Raw genomic sequence first — 15,735 nt, forward strand, 5'->3', positions numbered from 1 at the left:
AATAGATAGGAAATGACGCGTGTTGGGGAGATAAAATATTATCATTTAACAGCAAAGCGATATGTGAATCAATTGATATTTGTGAAGCTATCTTGATCGCAGAAATAACCCCTGAGTAAATAGTCTAACCACTGAAATCTCGACCTTCACATCCACAAAAATAACAATAACCGCAGTACTTTTTGCAGTCGCTGATGAAATCTACCTTGAATGTGTCTTTGTTGAGCATTTCCGTATCTTGACAGACGCCTGTCAAACAAGGCAGGTTGTGATAGGCAGCTAGTCTTCCGATGTGTCGACACACTCCCGAGCATTGAGGACCAATAATACCGTGGTACGTGTGTGCGTGCAGATGATCAGTGGTCACACCTACAATTGACAAAGTCGTGTATAATAATGTTATATATATGTATCCTCGTTTTATTATGCATTTTTAAAAACGAGTTTGAGATGTAATTGTTCTGTTGATAACATAGCGGTATCTTCAAAATTCCAATTTCAGCGTAAATAATTAAAAGACTATCACATATGCAGGTTTCTGAACAAATAAGTCATTGGATAAAAGTAATGGTGATAATTGAAAAAAAAAATGAGGTCCCAACTCGCCGCCATAGATCATGCGTTAAAATATATACTTTTCATTCTTACTTACAAACTCTATAAAACAGTTAGAAATGACACAACAAAGCGAGTATCTCTCATTCAATGAGAATTTATTTGTCAATTTGATACCAGCAAATTTTTTAGTTTCTCCGGATACGAATTTTTCATTAAGTCTTGCCATAGGTAAATATTCTTTTCTATTGACTGGAAGACCCGATCGAAGGCGAAGACATATCGAAATATTTGTTAAATAACAAGTACAAATCAAGGGAAATGAAATTTAGTATAAAATTCTTTTATGTACTCTTTGGTGAGAAACTACACTTACCCAAGCCGTACACGTCGTTACATTTAGTGTTCACTCTCTCAACTTCTATTGTGATGTTTCCCAGGAGGCCCTCGGCGTTGATATCATCCAAGGCGACGTAAACTGGAAAGATAATCATATAAAGCTGTCTAACCTAATCGTTTGGTTTGTTCGTTTCAGTTTTTCTGTTTCCTTGACTAGACCAGTTTCAAGGTGTCGTCTCAACGAAGAAATCATAGTTCTGGCGACATTTCATCGAAAGATTCTCAATTGTGCTTTGTGCAATGGCAGTTTATACATTTTAGATTGATCATGTACCATATCTTTGAAACAGTGAGTCTGTGATTCATAATTAAATTCTAGGGATGATAAACCTTATACAAATGTTGGAAGTTGTGATGTATGACTGAAAAGCAATATGGTTGACTCTTAAGTGATGTTTAAACCTTCTCTTTGTAAGTATAGCCTTTGTAAATTGGAACATGCTTATGTCTGTCACATAACTTACTTGGATTGACCAAGGTTTACCAGACAATTGTCGCCGATGAAGAGGTGGAAGCTTACTCTTCCGGCACGCTTGGTCTTATTTGCCCTTTACTTTTTATGATTCACCGTGTAAACCTTTCTTTTGTAAATATTTTGCGAAAGTTTCCTTGAATTTGAGTTTTAATTATGATTATGTTGACCTTTCGTAATTCATAAGATGTTTGAAATTTGATGCTAGTGTTTGATGACTTTTTTCGTCCTACATATTGCATGACCTGCCATTCCATTCCCTGCTCCGCATCGTAGTTAATGCTGCTCGCAAGTCCTCAGCTTATTAGTTTATTAATAAAAGACATGTTGTTGCAATGTCAACATTCCAATGATGTCACGTTGTTTACAACGGCCATGCATAGACTCCACCGATTGACATATCAGTGTGTTTGAGTGTTGTTCAATCATTTTATGTATTTTGTGAGGTGTCATTTGTAATGTTGATGTCGAAATTACCGTATGATACCAAACGCAAATGCACTTTTAGTATGACCAATCGAATTCATGGCCAAATTGCCAGTGAACTTCAGCTTTGACTGTTTATCTCAAACAACATCGGCTTTAGTTTGAGAGAACTTATCCTAGAAGCATGCTGTATTTTAAAGGATGACTGTGTATTCGGCAGTAGAGACAACATCATAGAAATAACGAAAATCGTCCGTAGTTCTGTAATGTCAAAATGAAAAGCATCCATATTCAATTTGCACCGTGTTCATTAGTTACTGTTGCTATTGAGTACGTAAAAAACAGCCATGTTGGCCACCCCTCGTCTGAGTACCATATGACACGGGAAATTGTAGCGTTGATGTATAATGTGTTCACTACCATATAATATGTCCATGATCTATGTGTTGTAGGTTTCTTCTGTGTTATAAAATATAATATGTTGTTGGAGTCATACCCCACCTCCAATCAAGAGGCTACAAAAGTAAGAGCAGGGAAGATCATAAAGACAAGCTTACGAGATCGTATTTCAAACCCGATAAAACCAAGAGAAAATATGAACAAAGAAAAGATCGACAGTCAGACGACTACAGAAAAAAGTAATTTAGGTTCTTAAATGAGAACAAAGTATACAATAACGGAACCACCGAGCAACGTAATGAGCATCAAACACGTCCAGCTTCCTATGGCAGAAAGATATATTATTTCATAATTAATCACCATGACGGCCGTTAAATCTCACCACAATTTTCATTAATCGCCAGGAATGCGTACGATATATACGATTTATACATTTGTCCAATCGACTCGTAAAAGCAGTAGTGACGACAAGCACATTGTGGATCAGATTTCTTGAAAAAAGTTCGTATAGGTTCTAAGGTTTCGTTTCTATCGTTACAACGAGTCTGCATACATAATGCTGCTATTTGATATTTCGCCTTTCAAATTACTTGAAAACACGGACCGAACTCACTGATTTAGATCTAAATGATGGACGTTTGTTTAAATCAACAGACTGCTATAATTCTTATGCATAATGCATCCCTTGGTAAAGGTTGTTGATAACCGCATCTATTATAGTAATAATTATGTCATAACTTTCTTTCTTTATTTATTTTTTTTACTTTTTTATTCTCCCGGGCATTAATCTCAACCTTTGTATGCTTTCTCTATGAGTTTTCTCTCACGAATAAGGACAGTCTGTGGGCCGAACCGACATGCGGTTCAATGTATAGTTGTTCTTGCGCATGCGTATGTGCCGGATACAGTACGTAAACGCAAACGCAAACGCAAACAGAGGCACACGCAAACGTATACATTATCTTAAACATAAGATAATGACCACAACGTGATCAAACTTTACAAACTATTTAAATGAATAAAACATAGCATACAGGTCGCAGCAAACCTCTACCAGCATTGTCTATCATCTGCAGTCCCGAAGATTGTACAAACGACACGGGATGGAAGTAAAAATTTCCAATATTCCTACCAAATTACACGATTCGTGCAAGGACTTTACAAGGCATTTCCGGGTGAGAACAATGAAGGATATAAAACATTAATTTCGATGATCCGGAGAAGGCGGTTGGTGTGCTAGTGGGTAGTGAAAATATAGTGAAAATGCCAGAATCTACAATCAACATAACGACTACTAGTATTATGATTGTCTAACATTCTGTGAGCATTTTCCCGTTAAAATATACATGGCTGATCTCAATAGAGCCTTATTTGTGATTAATTGACATTCTCTAATAGTTATATCTCACTTTGAATGATGATGAATTCCTAAGACGTAAAGACAAGTCGAATTAACGACATTGTTCATAAACACAGTGTTCATGATTAAGAAATATGAATAATGTTATTATCACTGTATACAGTATCTTAATTGGATGGATAACCGAGTTTTGTTATGTGTTGACAAGTTCCATCAGTGAGTGTGGTTATGTGTTGTCAAGTTCCATTAGTGAGTGTGGTTATGTGTTGACATTACATCAGTGAGTGTGTTTATGTGTTGACAATTTCCATTAGTGAGTGTGGTTATGTGTTGACAAGTTCCATTAGTGAGTGTGGTTATGTGTTGACATTACATCAGTGAGTGTGGTTATGTGTTGACAAGTTTCATCAGTGAATGTGGTTATGTGTTGACAATTTCCATTAGTGAGTGTGGTTATGTGTTGACATTACATCAGTGAGTGTGGTTATGTGTTGACAAGTTTCATCAGTGAATGTGGTTTTGTGTCGACAATTTCCATTAGTGAGTGTTGTTATGTGTTGTCAAGTTTCATCAGTGAGTGTGTTTATGTGTTGACAATTTCCATTAGTGAGTGTTGTTATGTGTTGTCAAGTTTCATCAGTGAGTGTGGTTATGTGTTGACATTACATCAGTGAGTGTGGTTATGTGTTGTCAAGTTCCATCAGTGAGTGTGGTTATGTGTTGACAAGTTCCATCAGTGAGTGTGGTTATGTGTTGACAAGTTCCATTAGTGAGTGTGGTTATGTGTTGTCAAGTTGCATTAGTGAGTGTGGTTATGTATTGACATTACATCAGTGAGTGTGGTTATGTGTTGACAAGTTACATCAGTGAGTGTGGTTATGTGTTGTCAAGTTTCATCAGTGAGTGTGGTTATGTGTTGATATTACATCAGTGAGTGTGTTTATGTGTTGACAAGTTTCATCAGTGCGTGTGGTTATGTATTGACATTACATCAGTGAGTGTGGTTATGTGTTGACAAGTTACATCAGTGAGTGTGGTTATGTGTTGTCAAGTTCCATCAGTGAGTGTGGTTATGTGTTGACATTACATCAGTGAGTGTGGTTATGTGTTGACAAGTTCCATCAGTGAGTGTGGTTATGTGTTGAAAAGTTACATCAGTGAGTGTAATTATGTATTGACAAGTTCCATGAATCCGTGTGGAGGAATGCAATAAATGTTAACGTAACTAACAATATTGATTTCACCTTCATCTCAGTTTTACTTACTTACCAATACCTGAATTTAGAATTTAAGAGAATACGGAATTACCCCCGCAGAAGATCTTTGATGTTTTCCGTGATAAGTGAGAAAAGCCTTTCTTGATAAGCTTTTCCAAACGTTCATGAATAAAGTGTCAGCCGATAGGGGGTCATATGGTCTACATTAGTAATACTTAACAGGTGTTCGGAGACAAAATTAATAAAATGCACTAAGATGATAAGATGTCGGTCCTCGAAATAATGAAAAAATGTTAAATTGGCATTTTTTGTGTAACCAATGAAGTCTTTTCTGTAAAAAATATAAATAAGTAAATTGTCGAAAATAACAATCCAGAAAAATAATGATCAAGATCTGGGTGATATTCATGTATGTTTTATCGTGATTTGAAACGGAAAACAAATAGTGCCTTAAGTGCAAGATGTACATAATGCTCTGACAACGTACACAACAGTTGGCATAATGAAACTCCTGTAGTTCAATTGGTATATTTTATTTAGTATCGGCCATAGGTATATGTTCCTTGAACTAATTGGAAGATATATTGATTTTATTACAAAAGATATAGGATGCCTGTAGACTGTCTCATGCCATTACCATAAATTCGGAATACCTAATAATGTTGTCGCCACATCATTTGAGTCAGTGTCAGTTGCTGACCACGTAAAATTGGTAGACCTTTATACGGGTAATCAATAACGTTTCGGTAGATTTAGCAGAAGAAAAATAGTGAATTAAGCGAAAAAGACCTGACTGATTAAAGGGAAAAAAGCTGTTGTATGCAGATAATAAATACAACCATAGGACTTGTACGAAGAAAAATGTTAAAGATGGTCAAATTAGGTCGCGAACTACCTAAAAAGAAAACGAAACAACAAATATTTCCTTGGGTTGAAAAAAACAATGAATGAAAAAAGGCAAAATTGCTAGATAAAAATTTTATTTTAAAAAGAAACTGATATAGATCCACTTATTTTTAGATTCCAAAAGGCTTTCCAGTCAATTGAATTGGATTTTAAGTAGGTTTGTTGGATTTTTAAAATTCTGATTAATTTATTCACTGGATTAAAATGCTTTCTAAAAATGTTAGAGGTCTAGTTCAAACAACAACTGGTTAAAACAGCAGAATATAGAAGTTGAGGGAAATAAGACACAGGATGTCCTCATTCTTTTTACATTGTTGTAATAACAAAGGAGGTGTTCAGGTAGGAGGCAAATATTACAAGATTCAAAGTCAAAAGAGGTCACATTAAGATATCAAAGATAGTGGAGGATGCCAAATTATCTCTGATAACTGTGATATTTAAAATGTATTACACATGGTACAAGAGTTTACGAAGGTTAACTGGGTTGACATTAATGAGTGTAAAGCAGAGGGCTTATTATTAGGACCAAAAGGGGGAAATAATTTCCATAGTGGTATTTCAAAAATGGAAAACAAGTGAAATCGCTTGGAATATTTTATGGAACTGAAAAGAAAGTGCGCGGCAACTTAAACTTGCAAAAACTAAAACGACTATGATAAAGTGTTAAAAGACTGGAAACAAAAAGAAATTAACCATTAAGGGAATAGCAATGTTGATGAATTCTTTTATAATTCCAAAAGTTAAGTATCTAGGATATGTACAAATGATAGAAAAATCTTTCTAATAGAGCTAGACCATGAATATATTTGAGTTCTTGTGGGACCGTACTCGAGAAATAGTTTCATTTCAACAAAATTTCAATGCAAAAGAGATGCAAAGGTACAGACATCTGGCAAAGCCTACATAAGCCTTCTCCGTATAACTTCAGAATGATAAAGCATTGTAATGATGAAACAAACACATAGATAATACATATTATGTACCTCCATGATCCCACCTAATTTAATTAGTTAAATCAAATGTTGGAGTATTAATAATGTACTTCGATATACAAATGCATTACTTTCTTCATCACATTCATGACATCTATGAAATGGTATATAAATATTGAAGTGAACATGGGTTATATTTTGGGTTATCAGCTGATTTCTAAGCCTCAGTCTTAGTAGTTAATGGTTGAATAACGAACAGATAAAAATACTGTTCTACAACTTTCTTTACTGTAGTTGCAAGCACATGCTGGAGAACCTTTTTAATGGTTAAGAAAAAGGAACACAGGAGAATGGAGGTAATTTAGATTGTTTGATTAATTAGAGACAGAAGAAAAGTAAGAATTAAAACATATAAATCTAGATATAGTTTAGAGGCGGTTGCCGGTTTCCTTATTGTGTTAACAAAGGTTCCGCAATTTTGCACCGCTTATCAAGTGGCAAACTATTGATCTGAGAAATTTCAAGTTTCAGTAAGTATTGTTTTCTTAAACTATACCATTCCCAGTGAGAAGATGAGTTCGAATTTACAGCTTTTTATGGACATAATTTCGTTGTCTTATGTTTAGCCTTTTAGTAAAACCAAGGTTTGACATTTTATAACATATCGATGAGGTATTTCTCAATTTGGTCATTTATGGATTCAACCAAAATATTATTGAAATAATTAACATCATTACAAACAGAGAGCCTGTCAATATACCTTGTATATAATGTATTACTATTAATCCTATCAACATCTGCATTATCATAATTATTTTCTTATATGCAGTCTATTTATATAATGAATATGATAAGTCAAAGTTGATAAGACAATGATCTCTGTTTACAGGATGAACAACGGAAGAACTGTTATTTGTGAGGACAGTCGTACCAGAGTAATTCTTGTAGGTTCATTAAGTAAACTGGTAAGATTATATTTTGTTAGTAACGGACCGAGATGAGAATATAGTTGAAAGGATAACACATCTACATTGATATCAACAGTTAGAACGACAGCACTAACAGTATCATCGATATCGACAGTTAGAACGACAGTACTAACGGTATCATCCAATACTTTATCAAACAACAGAGACATATTATATCTTTTTGTGCGATATGAAAATGGAAGTGTTTGAAGCTCGTCAGTTTGCATATTGATTCTGTGGTTGCATACCATGTTCTCATTTGAGAACTTGACATTGACCAAAATTTACATGGCGGGTGTCGTCGGTGAAGCAGGAGCAGCTTAGTCTTTCTGAACACCTGGTCATATTTTCCTTGGACAATGTCATGTTTCAAGAGTCTCTGTGTCTTTTATCATCAAATTTGAGTTTGGATTATAATTATGTTGACATGATGATTTCCTTGCTGTTGTTGTTTGTCTGTCCAACTGTTTTACCGTCTTATGCATAAATAGTAAGTTTGAACTAGTATTAAGTTATTTTATTCATATGTAACCTAGATAAAAATAAAAAGTGTTTACATTGAATTTAAGTTATTTTGTTCGTGGAATCAGTATTTACATATATTCAATTTATTGTTGCTTCATACGTCGCCTTGAGGTTGAATTAAATTTCTGTTGCGACATCTTACCCGTTCGACACTTCGTAAAAACATTAGTAAAATGAAGAGATAAATTCCAGTCGATAATGACGCTCTTAAAGGAAGAATTTTCTATTTTGTTGAAGTTATCTGGAGAGCAACTACGATTGAAATCGAGTAAATTGAAGACAATTATGTAAAATGTACTTGATTTTAATTTGAGGTATCCTCCGATAACGTAAAATAGAAAGAAAGTCAATTATCATATGTACTGGTTTTCTTTTCATTTAAATACCTTGATGTTTTTATCGATTGAAAAATTAACAGGCGCAAAAACAACAAAAACATTCAGTTTGCTGGCCTAAAAACTACCATCATGAATGGCCTATTGTTTCAGTCTTTCTGATAACATCTTTAAAAAATCAACATACAATTATATTTTACTTGCAAAATACAAAACTCCACTTTTTATTCTATTGAAATTACGTAAGGAAAACTTCAAAAGTTTGTAAAAGATTGATAAAAGGGCCATACTTCAAACGGACTATATTTTGCGGACGTATTTAAAAACACCGGTAATTCAAGTCCAGTATGATACGATGTCATTTAGCGCGAGTCATGTCAATAGGCACAGTGTATCAAGAGTCAACAGTCAATTGCAACGGTAACTATGAATATATGGTATTATCTGATACTAAATACCCGATACATATGTTGATTCGTTTCAGAAATGTAGTAAATATAATTTCTGGAATATCCGAGTCTTGGATTGTACAAGAATGAATAGCACCTCTTCAGAATTATAGTGAGATACAGTAGAGCCAAACAATGTATTAAAACTGTATCATACAGCTGTTTCGTCCTTCTAGGATTCGTCAGTGATGCCAAGGGCCTAAAAATCGAATCCTAGGAGGCTACTAAGTAAAATCAAAAGTGATCAAAAGAAAAGAAAAAAATCTTGACGGAGAGGTGCAGTAGTCTCATAATAAGTTAAATTTCATAATTTTCATACACCAGATAAATTTAAAACAGTGTCCAGTGTATGTCTATTTTCTGTGACCTGTCACTATTCGAATGAGTTTCAACGTGGCAAGTAGGTTTATGATAACATATTGGCTACAATACTTTTTTTATTTTGCTTTTTTGTTTTTGTTTTGCTTATTTTCATTCAATCAAAACGGTTTGCGAGATTATTCCTGTGTAAGAGTGATACGTAGTTACAATCATTCCTGAATCCTACATATCAATTAAAACAATCAAGTCACTATCACCTGCAACATAAGAGCAACTGACGAAATCAATAATTGTTTAATTGAAAATCATTAAAATTTAGTTTTTGTTTCGTTTATTTTCTTTTTATTTTGTTCCTGAAAGTTGTTTACGACACATTATTCTTTATCTGTAAAAGTCATAATATTATTTAAAATAAAATAAAAAAAATCATACCAACGTTATTGCAGTGAATCCAGATAACTACACAAGTGGATACTGACCTGCTGCTCCTGTTTTCTCCATTCCAAATGGGTAGTAAAAGGTACCTTTCCGTTCCGGTAACAGCAGTAGAAGTTTTAGGGTTGTTGTGTTTGGTCGTGTACTAACGACTAGACTCGTAAAGACGAGTAAATGTAAAACACTATACATATCTATAGGTCCACTTCCTACTCTAACTGCACATGTCTATTTTTAGTTGATATTATCAATAAATATTTTAAAGTATTTCACACTTTCCTAGAACACTAAAAATTATCCTTCACAACTGTAATGGACGTCTATTTTTTAACGATGATAACTAATAAATGTATGATTTCTATAAGCCTGACTACAATTATATGCCCTCTGGTGGTGTGTCCGCACGTGCTCAACAATCAATGGCAAGAACTGAATACAAATCTTCCGCCATAGGTGAGTAGGTCCTGGCCCATGAATACAAGGAAATACCTTAGAGTACTCGTTATAATTAATATAGTTACCAGTCAATGGACGAACGCTAATATATTACATACGCATAGAATAATCACATGACATCTATTGTCAGCTATCAACGTGATTTCTGATGTTTATTATCCTATGGAGAAGGGATACGGATACTAACGAGCTATCGACTTCGTTAATAAATACGTGAAAAGCGAACATGCGCTGTTTTATACGATCGTTACTTACGTTGCTTATTTTGTTTTTCCACTGTGCATACCACTCACTCTTGCTCAATCCTGGTGTCCAAAATACATTCTTCCCTTTTCAAGAAATGCTCCTTTACTTTGCCGGCTAATAAAAAGTATTTAAAACCTTTTAACGCAGAGAAAATGTGCAGGACCATGGCAATTGAAAATTCCAGAACTACTACTATCTGACAAAACTTATCTCTCAATACAAAAATAACCTGGATATCTAAATAATGATGAAACATGTTGGTTAGCGATATATAGTCCTCGTGCTTTTATATAACATTCGGAGCGTAAAGATACCAACAAAAAGTAGATAAATGTGGGATAATGCAATAGATTTCTTCAAATTCCGTTACTGCGGTACTAACATAAATAATACTTTGAATTATTGCCCTTGAAAAGTTAATTTAAAAGATGCAAAATGAGGATAAACTATGAGATTACATTAATATTTACATCTCTTATCTATACTCTAACTCTAAATTAATTTGTTTTTCGCTTTGGCGTGTTTTTAGTCATTGAGATAACCTTGCTAAGCTGACTGTTTAGTCCCCAAGGTTTGTCGTAAACTGTATGACACGTTTTAATATACTAAGTATACATACACGTACTTCATGTTCTGCTGAAAACATCAGATACATTAAATTAACGAAATTATAACGAGTTATAGTACTAGTGCAATTCTCGATATGTATTTCATTACTTACGTATCTTCCAGTGAATTCTTCAGTCGCATCATGGGTTTTTAAAATTAGGTCCTTCACATTACTAACGAGTTTAACCTGCTGTATAAAGCAATTTCATTCATCATTTGGTACAAAATACTATACACTTGGTAATGAGCTCTTGAATGTATCTGTGATTTAAGATTTCAATTTGAAAATCGTCGTTAAACCTAAAGAACATAAAAATATATGATGTATACAAAATTCTGCAGTGGCTTTATTCGCGTGTTCAGTGGACGCATACGATAAACTAATACATTGTGTGTTTTTTTTTTAAATAGTTTAGACCATAACATAGGATAACAACTTAAGTCATATACAGCCCATATTACTATAATATCAGTAGTGGTTACATTTATGAAATAAAATGAAATTCTTTTATTAAAGTTCTACTGGTTGATTAACGTCTTTGTCATCTATTTAAAAATTCAGCCTTGTACAAAAATCAAATTGGCGAAAGTATAGTATACAAACGTCATCGAGATTTCAAAGGTCGATATGTTCCTGTAATATGTTTTAAACCGCAATATATCTCACAGTTATCCACATGGCTAGTTGATGATATGTATTTTAAAAAGGCCGTAGTAATAAAAGAATTATGGTTATGTTGATGTGAGAAGATCAAAGATATCCATATATCTTTTTAATTTATCAATTTGGAAAAGTATGCTAACACGGAAGGATCATAACAGAGAGGTGTGACGTAAATAACATGTCGCGGTTTAATTAATTAAATAGTGGCATTGTACAGAATATACACCTATACTTGACACTCTTAAAAAAGTTGAGATATAGGAAAATTAAGTGAATTATTGGGCTACTATACCTCTCGGTCTACATCACTCTGAATTTTCCTCAGTTGCAACTCATGTTTAAAACCTAGCGTCAGGAGTAATAGAAGGACGAAGCAGCTGTATAATACAGTTTAATTCACGCTGACTCGATGATAATAATTACCTGTCTGTAATCCCTATTTATATACGTGCTTGTATCAGAACATTACGTTGATTTTAAATCAGTATTAATTGACTATTTTTACTGGATAAGATTAATTAGTTAGGTATAATCATATCTTGAGAATTTGTTCATCTAAAACGAAATCAGCGATTGAAAACAGATTTGTGTGTTTTTGTAAACGTCTGCTTTATCTTCATCAAGAAAATGTTAATGACTGTTCCTTGGTTTCACCATTTTGTGATTGGACGAGAGTGTAAAAGCAACTGTCGAGTGGTCACATTCTAATATCAATGATATTGAAGTCAATCTATCGAAAACTGTTCACAACAATTATACAAACATTTCTTAACAAGTCAATGTTTGAAAACTCAAAATCACATCTCTCATTACCGCTTTCGTATCATACCTTAGGAACACCAAACGATTGTTTAAACACTTCAACTCTTCATCAAGATTTTGACCTTTATTTCGACATTCGCTTCCTAGGCTTTAAAATTAAGACCTTTCTTGTCACTGACGATTCCACAAAGGACGGAAAGGCTTATGATGCAGTTTCCTTTATTGTTTGTCTCTACTTTATCTAAATATATTGTATCTAAATGTACTATTCGGTTGTGTGTCTTTGGTACAATATCCAGTGACAAGTGTGCTACGACGACACATATATACACGCCGACTCGCTGACTTCAAATGATTTGTTGTCTAGCGTTGTAATCACTTGAGTGCCCAGGGCCCAAAAATAAAATATTCATGATAAAGTCATGCTTATTGGAAGATGATATTCTGCGTCAAATGGAATACATTCGAATTCGAACAAAAGTAGTCCACACTCCAAACTCGAGCACATGAATGACTTGATATATATACAATTTATGTTCTTACACTCCTTACATTAAATTTCTTTGACCCCCTCCCTCTCCCCCTCTCTCTCTTTAGTAAATAAGTAAATTAAGACAGACTTCTTTTATTCCATAATGCCCTAGCTTCGGTGTTTACTATTACTCGCCCACCTCGTAGGCACGTCATAATCAAAGATTTGTGATATTGTTGTTACCGACATTTCCCACGGGGATAAGTCACACGCAGGTGCAAGCCTGTACTAATTGATATCAATATCGCTCTGTACTTGAATAAACTACAAAGGAAGTGATAATAATTCTAATGGCATAATACTGTATGTGTTATAAACTTAACGGATTTTTCAGATGTCATTGCTTCGATATTCAATAGCATGCAGGATGTCGGCAACTGACAAACTCACAACACATCGTTTCTAGAGATGCAAGGTTGATGAAGATTTGTGATTCACAAACTGATTGGGGAATTACTAAATAAATACATCAGAAGGAAGTCACGATAAGCGAAATAAATACCTAGCAAAACAACAAATAACATACCGACATGTAAACATCTTAATTCAAACTCAAATTCAGTGTCAGAAAAAAAAGAAGGGTAGAGAAAATTTACAATGTATAATTTTCCGGACGAGTAAGCGTGTTCTGCTTCATCCACGACATGGCGGGTGTCCTTCTGATGTATTTATTTAGTAATTCCCCAATCAGTTTGTAATATTTAATTCATGTCGGCAATCGATATTACTTAAACATTAAGAAAAACCGCAATGATAAAAGCATCTTAATCACACCCATAGTCGATGAAACGATGGAAAAGTAAATATTTACATGGATACACATGAAAAAGTACGGGGTGAATAAGATCATGAGTTCCAGAAGAGTCAGCGTCTCTTGCATCATCGACGACACCCTTATGTAGACATTGATTGATCCAATTTAATAATATCACGTTCCCAAATAAGATCAAAGTAAACAGCAACGAAACCATTATAACATTACAGATCAAGCATTCAGATCCCAAACTGAAAATACACAGAGGTAAAGTATTTTCAGTTACAATCATCACCATGTCCTCCATCCTATTTTTTGAAGATTGATGTTGACCTCTCCTTTGAACAGTGTTTCTCTCTCTCTCTCTCTCTCTCTCTCTCTTTACGATCATGGCTACGCCACATTAGGGGAAACACTTGCAGTGACCCAAAATCGAAGGTAATGGAACAGTGACGTGGTGTTGGCTACCTATTGTTTATACTGTTTAGTAGCCTGTCGCTGGACGTTGGTGACGTGACGTTGGCTGCCTTTGTTTATACTGTTTAGCAGCCTGTCACTGGACGTTGGTGACGTGACGTTAGCTGCCTTTGTGTATACTGTTTAGCAGCCTGTCAATCGACGTTGGTGACGTGCCGCTGGCTGCCTTTTGTTTATACTGTTTAGCAGCCTGTCAATGGACGTTGGTGACGTGGTGTTGACTACCTTTTGTTTATACTGTTTAGCAGCCTGTCACTGGACGTTGGTGACGTGGTGTTGGCTGCCTTTGTTTATGCTGTTTAGCAGCCTGTCGCTGGACGTTTGTGACGTGGCGTTGGCTGCCTTTGTGTATACTGTTTAGCAGTCTGTCACTGGACGTTGGTGACGTGGCGTTGGCTGCCTTTTGTTTAAACTGTTTAGCAGCCTGTCACTGGACGTTGGTGACGTGGCGTTGGCTGCCTTTGTTTATACTGTTTAGCAGCCTGTCACTGGACGTTGGTGACGTTGGCTACCTTTTATTTATACTGTTTAGCAGTCCGTCGCTGGACGTTGGTGACGTTGGCTACCTTTTGTTTATACTATTTAGCAGCCTATCGCTGGACGTTGGTGACGTGACGTTGGCTACCTTTGTTTATACTGTTTAGCAGTCTGTCGCTGGACGTTGGTGACGTTGGCTACCTTTTGTTTATACTGTTTAGCAGCCTGTCACTGGACGTTGGTGACGTTGGCTACCTTTTGTTTATATTGTTTAGCAGCCTGTCACTGGACGTTGGTGACGAGGCGTTGTCTACCTATTGTCTATACTATTTAGCAGCCTGTCGCTGGACGTTGGTGACGTGGCGTTGGCTGCCTTTTGTTTAAACTGTTTAGCAGCCTGTCAATCGACGTTGGTGACGTGGCGTTGGCTACCTTCTGTTTATACTGTTTAGCAGCCTGTCGCTGGACGTTGGTGACGTTGGCTACCTTTTGTTTATACTGTTTAGCAGTCTGTCGCTGGACGTAGGTGACGTGGTGTTTGCTACCTTTTGTTTATACTGTTTGGCAGTCTGTCGCTGGACGTTGGTGACGTTGGCTACCTATTGTTTATACTGTTTAGCAGTCTGTCGCTGGACGTAGGTGACGTGGCTCCTTACTCTTTTATACTCTCTAGTGTGTTTTCATTCCTTCTACTTTTGCATTTTAACAATTCCTTTTTTTCTTCACTTCTCGTATTCTAGTTTCATTCATACTTGTCTTCTGTTGTCTCCCAGGACTACTTTTTTTTCCGGTTTACATTTTACATACATACACTTCATCATACTGTCAACAAAGAAGACCAATAATTCATCTATATCCATTCAATTCATCGCTTCCAACTTCTTTACATCCAATCCCAGATAAATCAATTACTCTCTACGGTATAAAGACTCTCTTCGAACATTAAATTAACATAGTCACTCTTTCCTATTCACTGTCAAATCCGCCACTTCATTAAGCATTTGTAAATATGTTTTACAAGGTGAGAAACTGACGGTGTTTTTCCATGTCTTGTATAGT

General features: G+C 35.2%; 1 protein-coding gene across 1 annotated transcript in view; it reads right to left on the bottom strand.

Annotated features, from left to right (window-relative positions):
* LOC132555674 (atrial natriuretic peptide receptor 1-like) overlaps positions 1 to 9,891 on the bottom strand; it is a 31,647-nt gene extending 21,756 nt beyond the window's left edge. The window contains 3 exon segments of the mRNA XM_060220028.1: positions 206 to 369; positions 932 to 1,033; positions 9,744 to 9,891. Of these exon segments, the coding sequence (XP_060076011.1) occupies positions 206 to 369; positions 932 to 1,033; positions 9,744 to 9,891 (414 nt within the window).
* Positions 9,892 to 15,735: the final 5,844 nt, after the last annotated feature.

The sequence above is a fragment of the Ylistrum balloti genome, unplaced genomic scaffold, assembly GCF_031769215.1.
Source record: "Ylistrum balloti isolate Yb309-2 unplaced genomic scaffold, AGI_CSIRO_Ybal_v1 Utg370510, whole genome shotgun sequence".
NCBI lineage: Eukaryota > Metazoa > Mollusca > Bivalvia > Pectinida > Pectinidae > Ylistrum > Ylistrum balloti.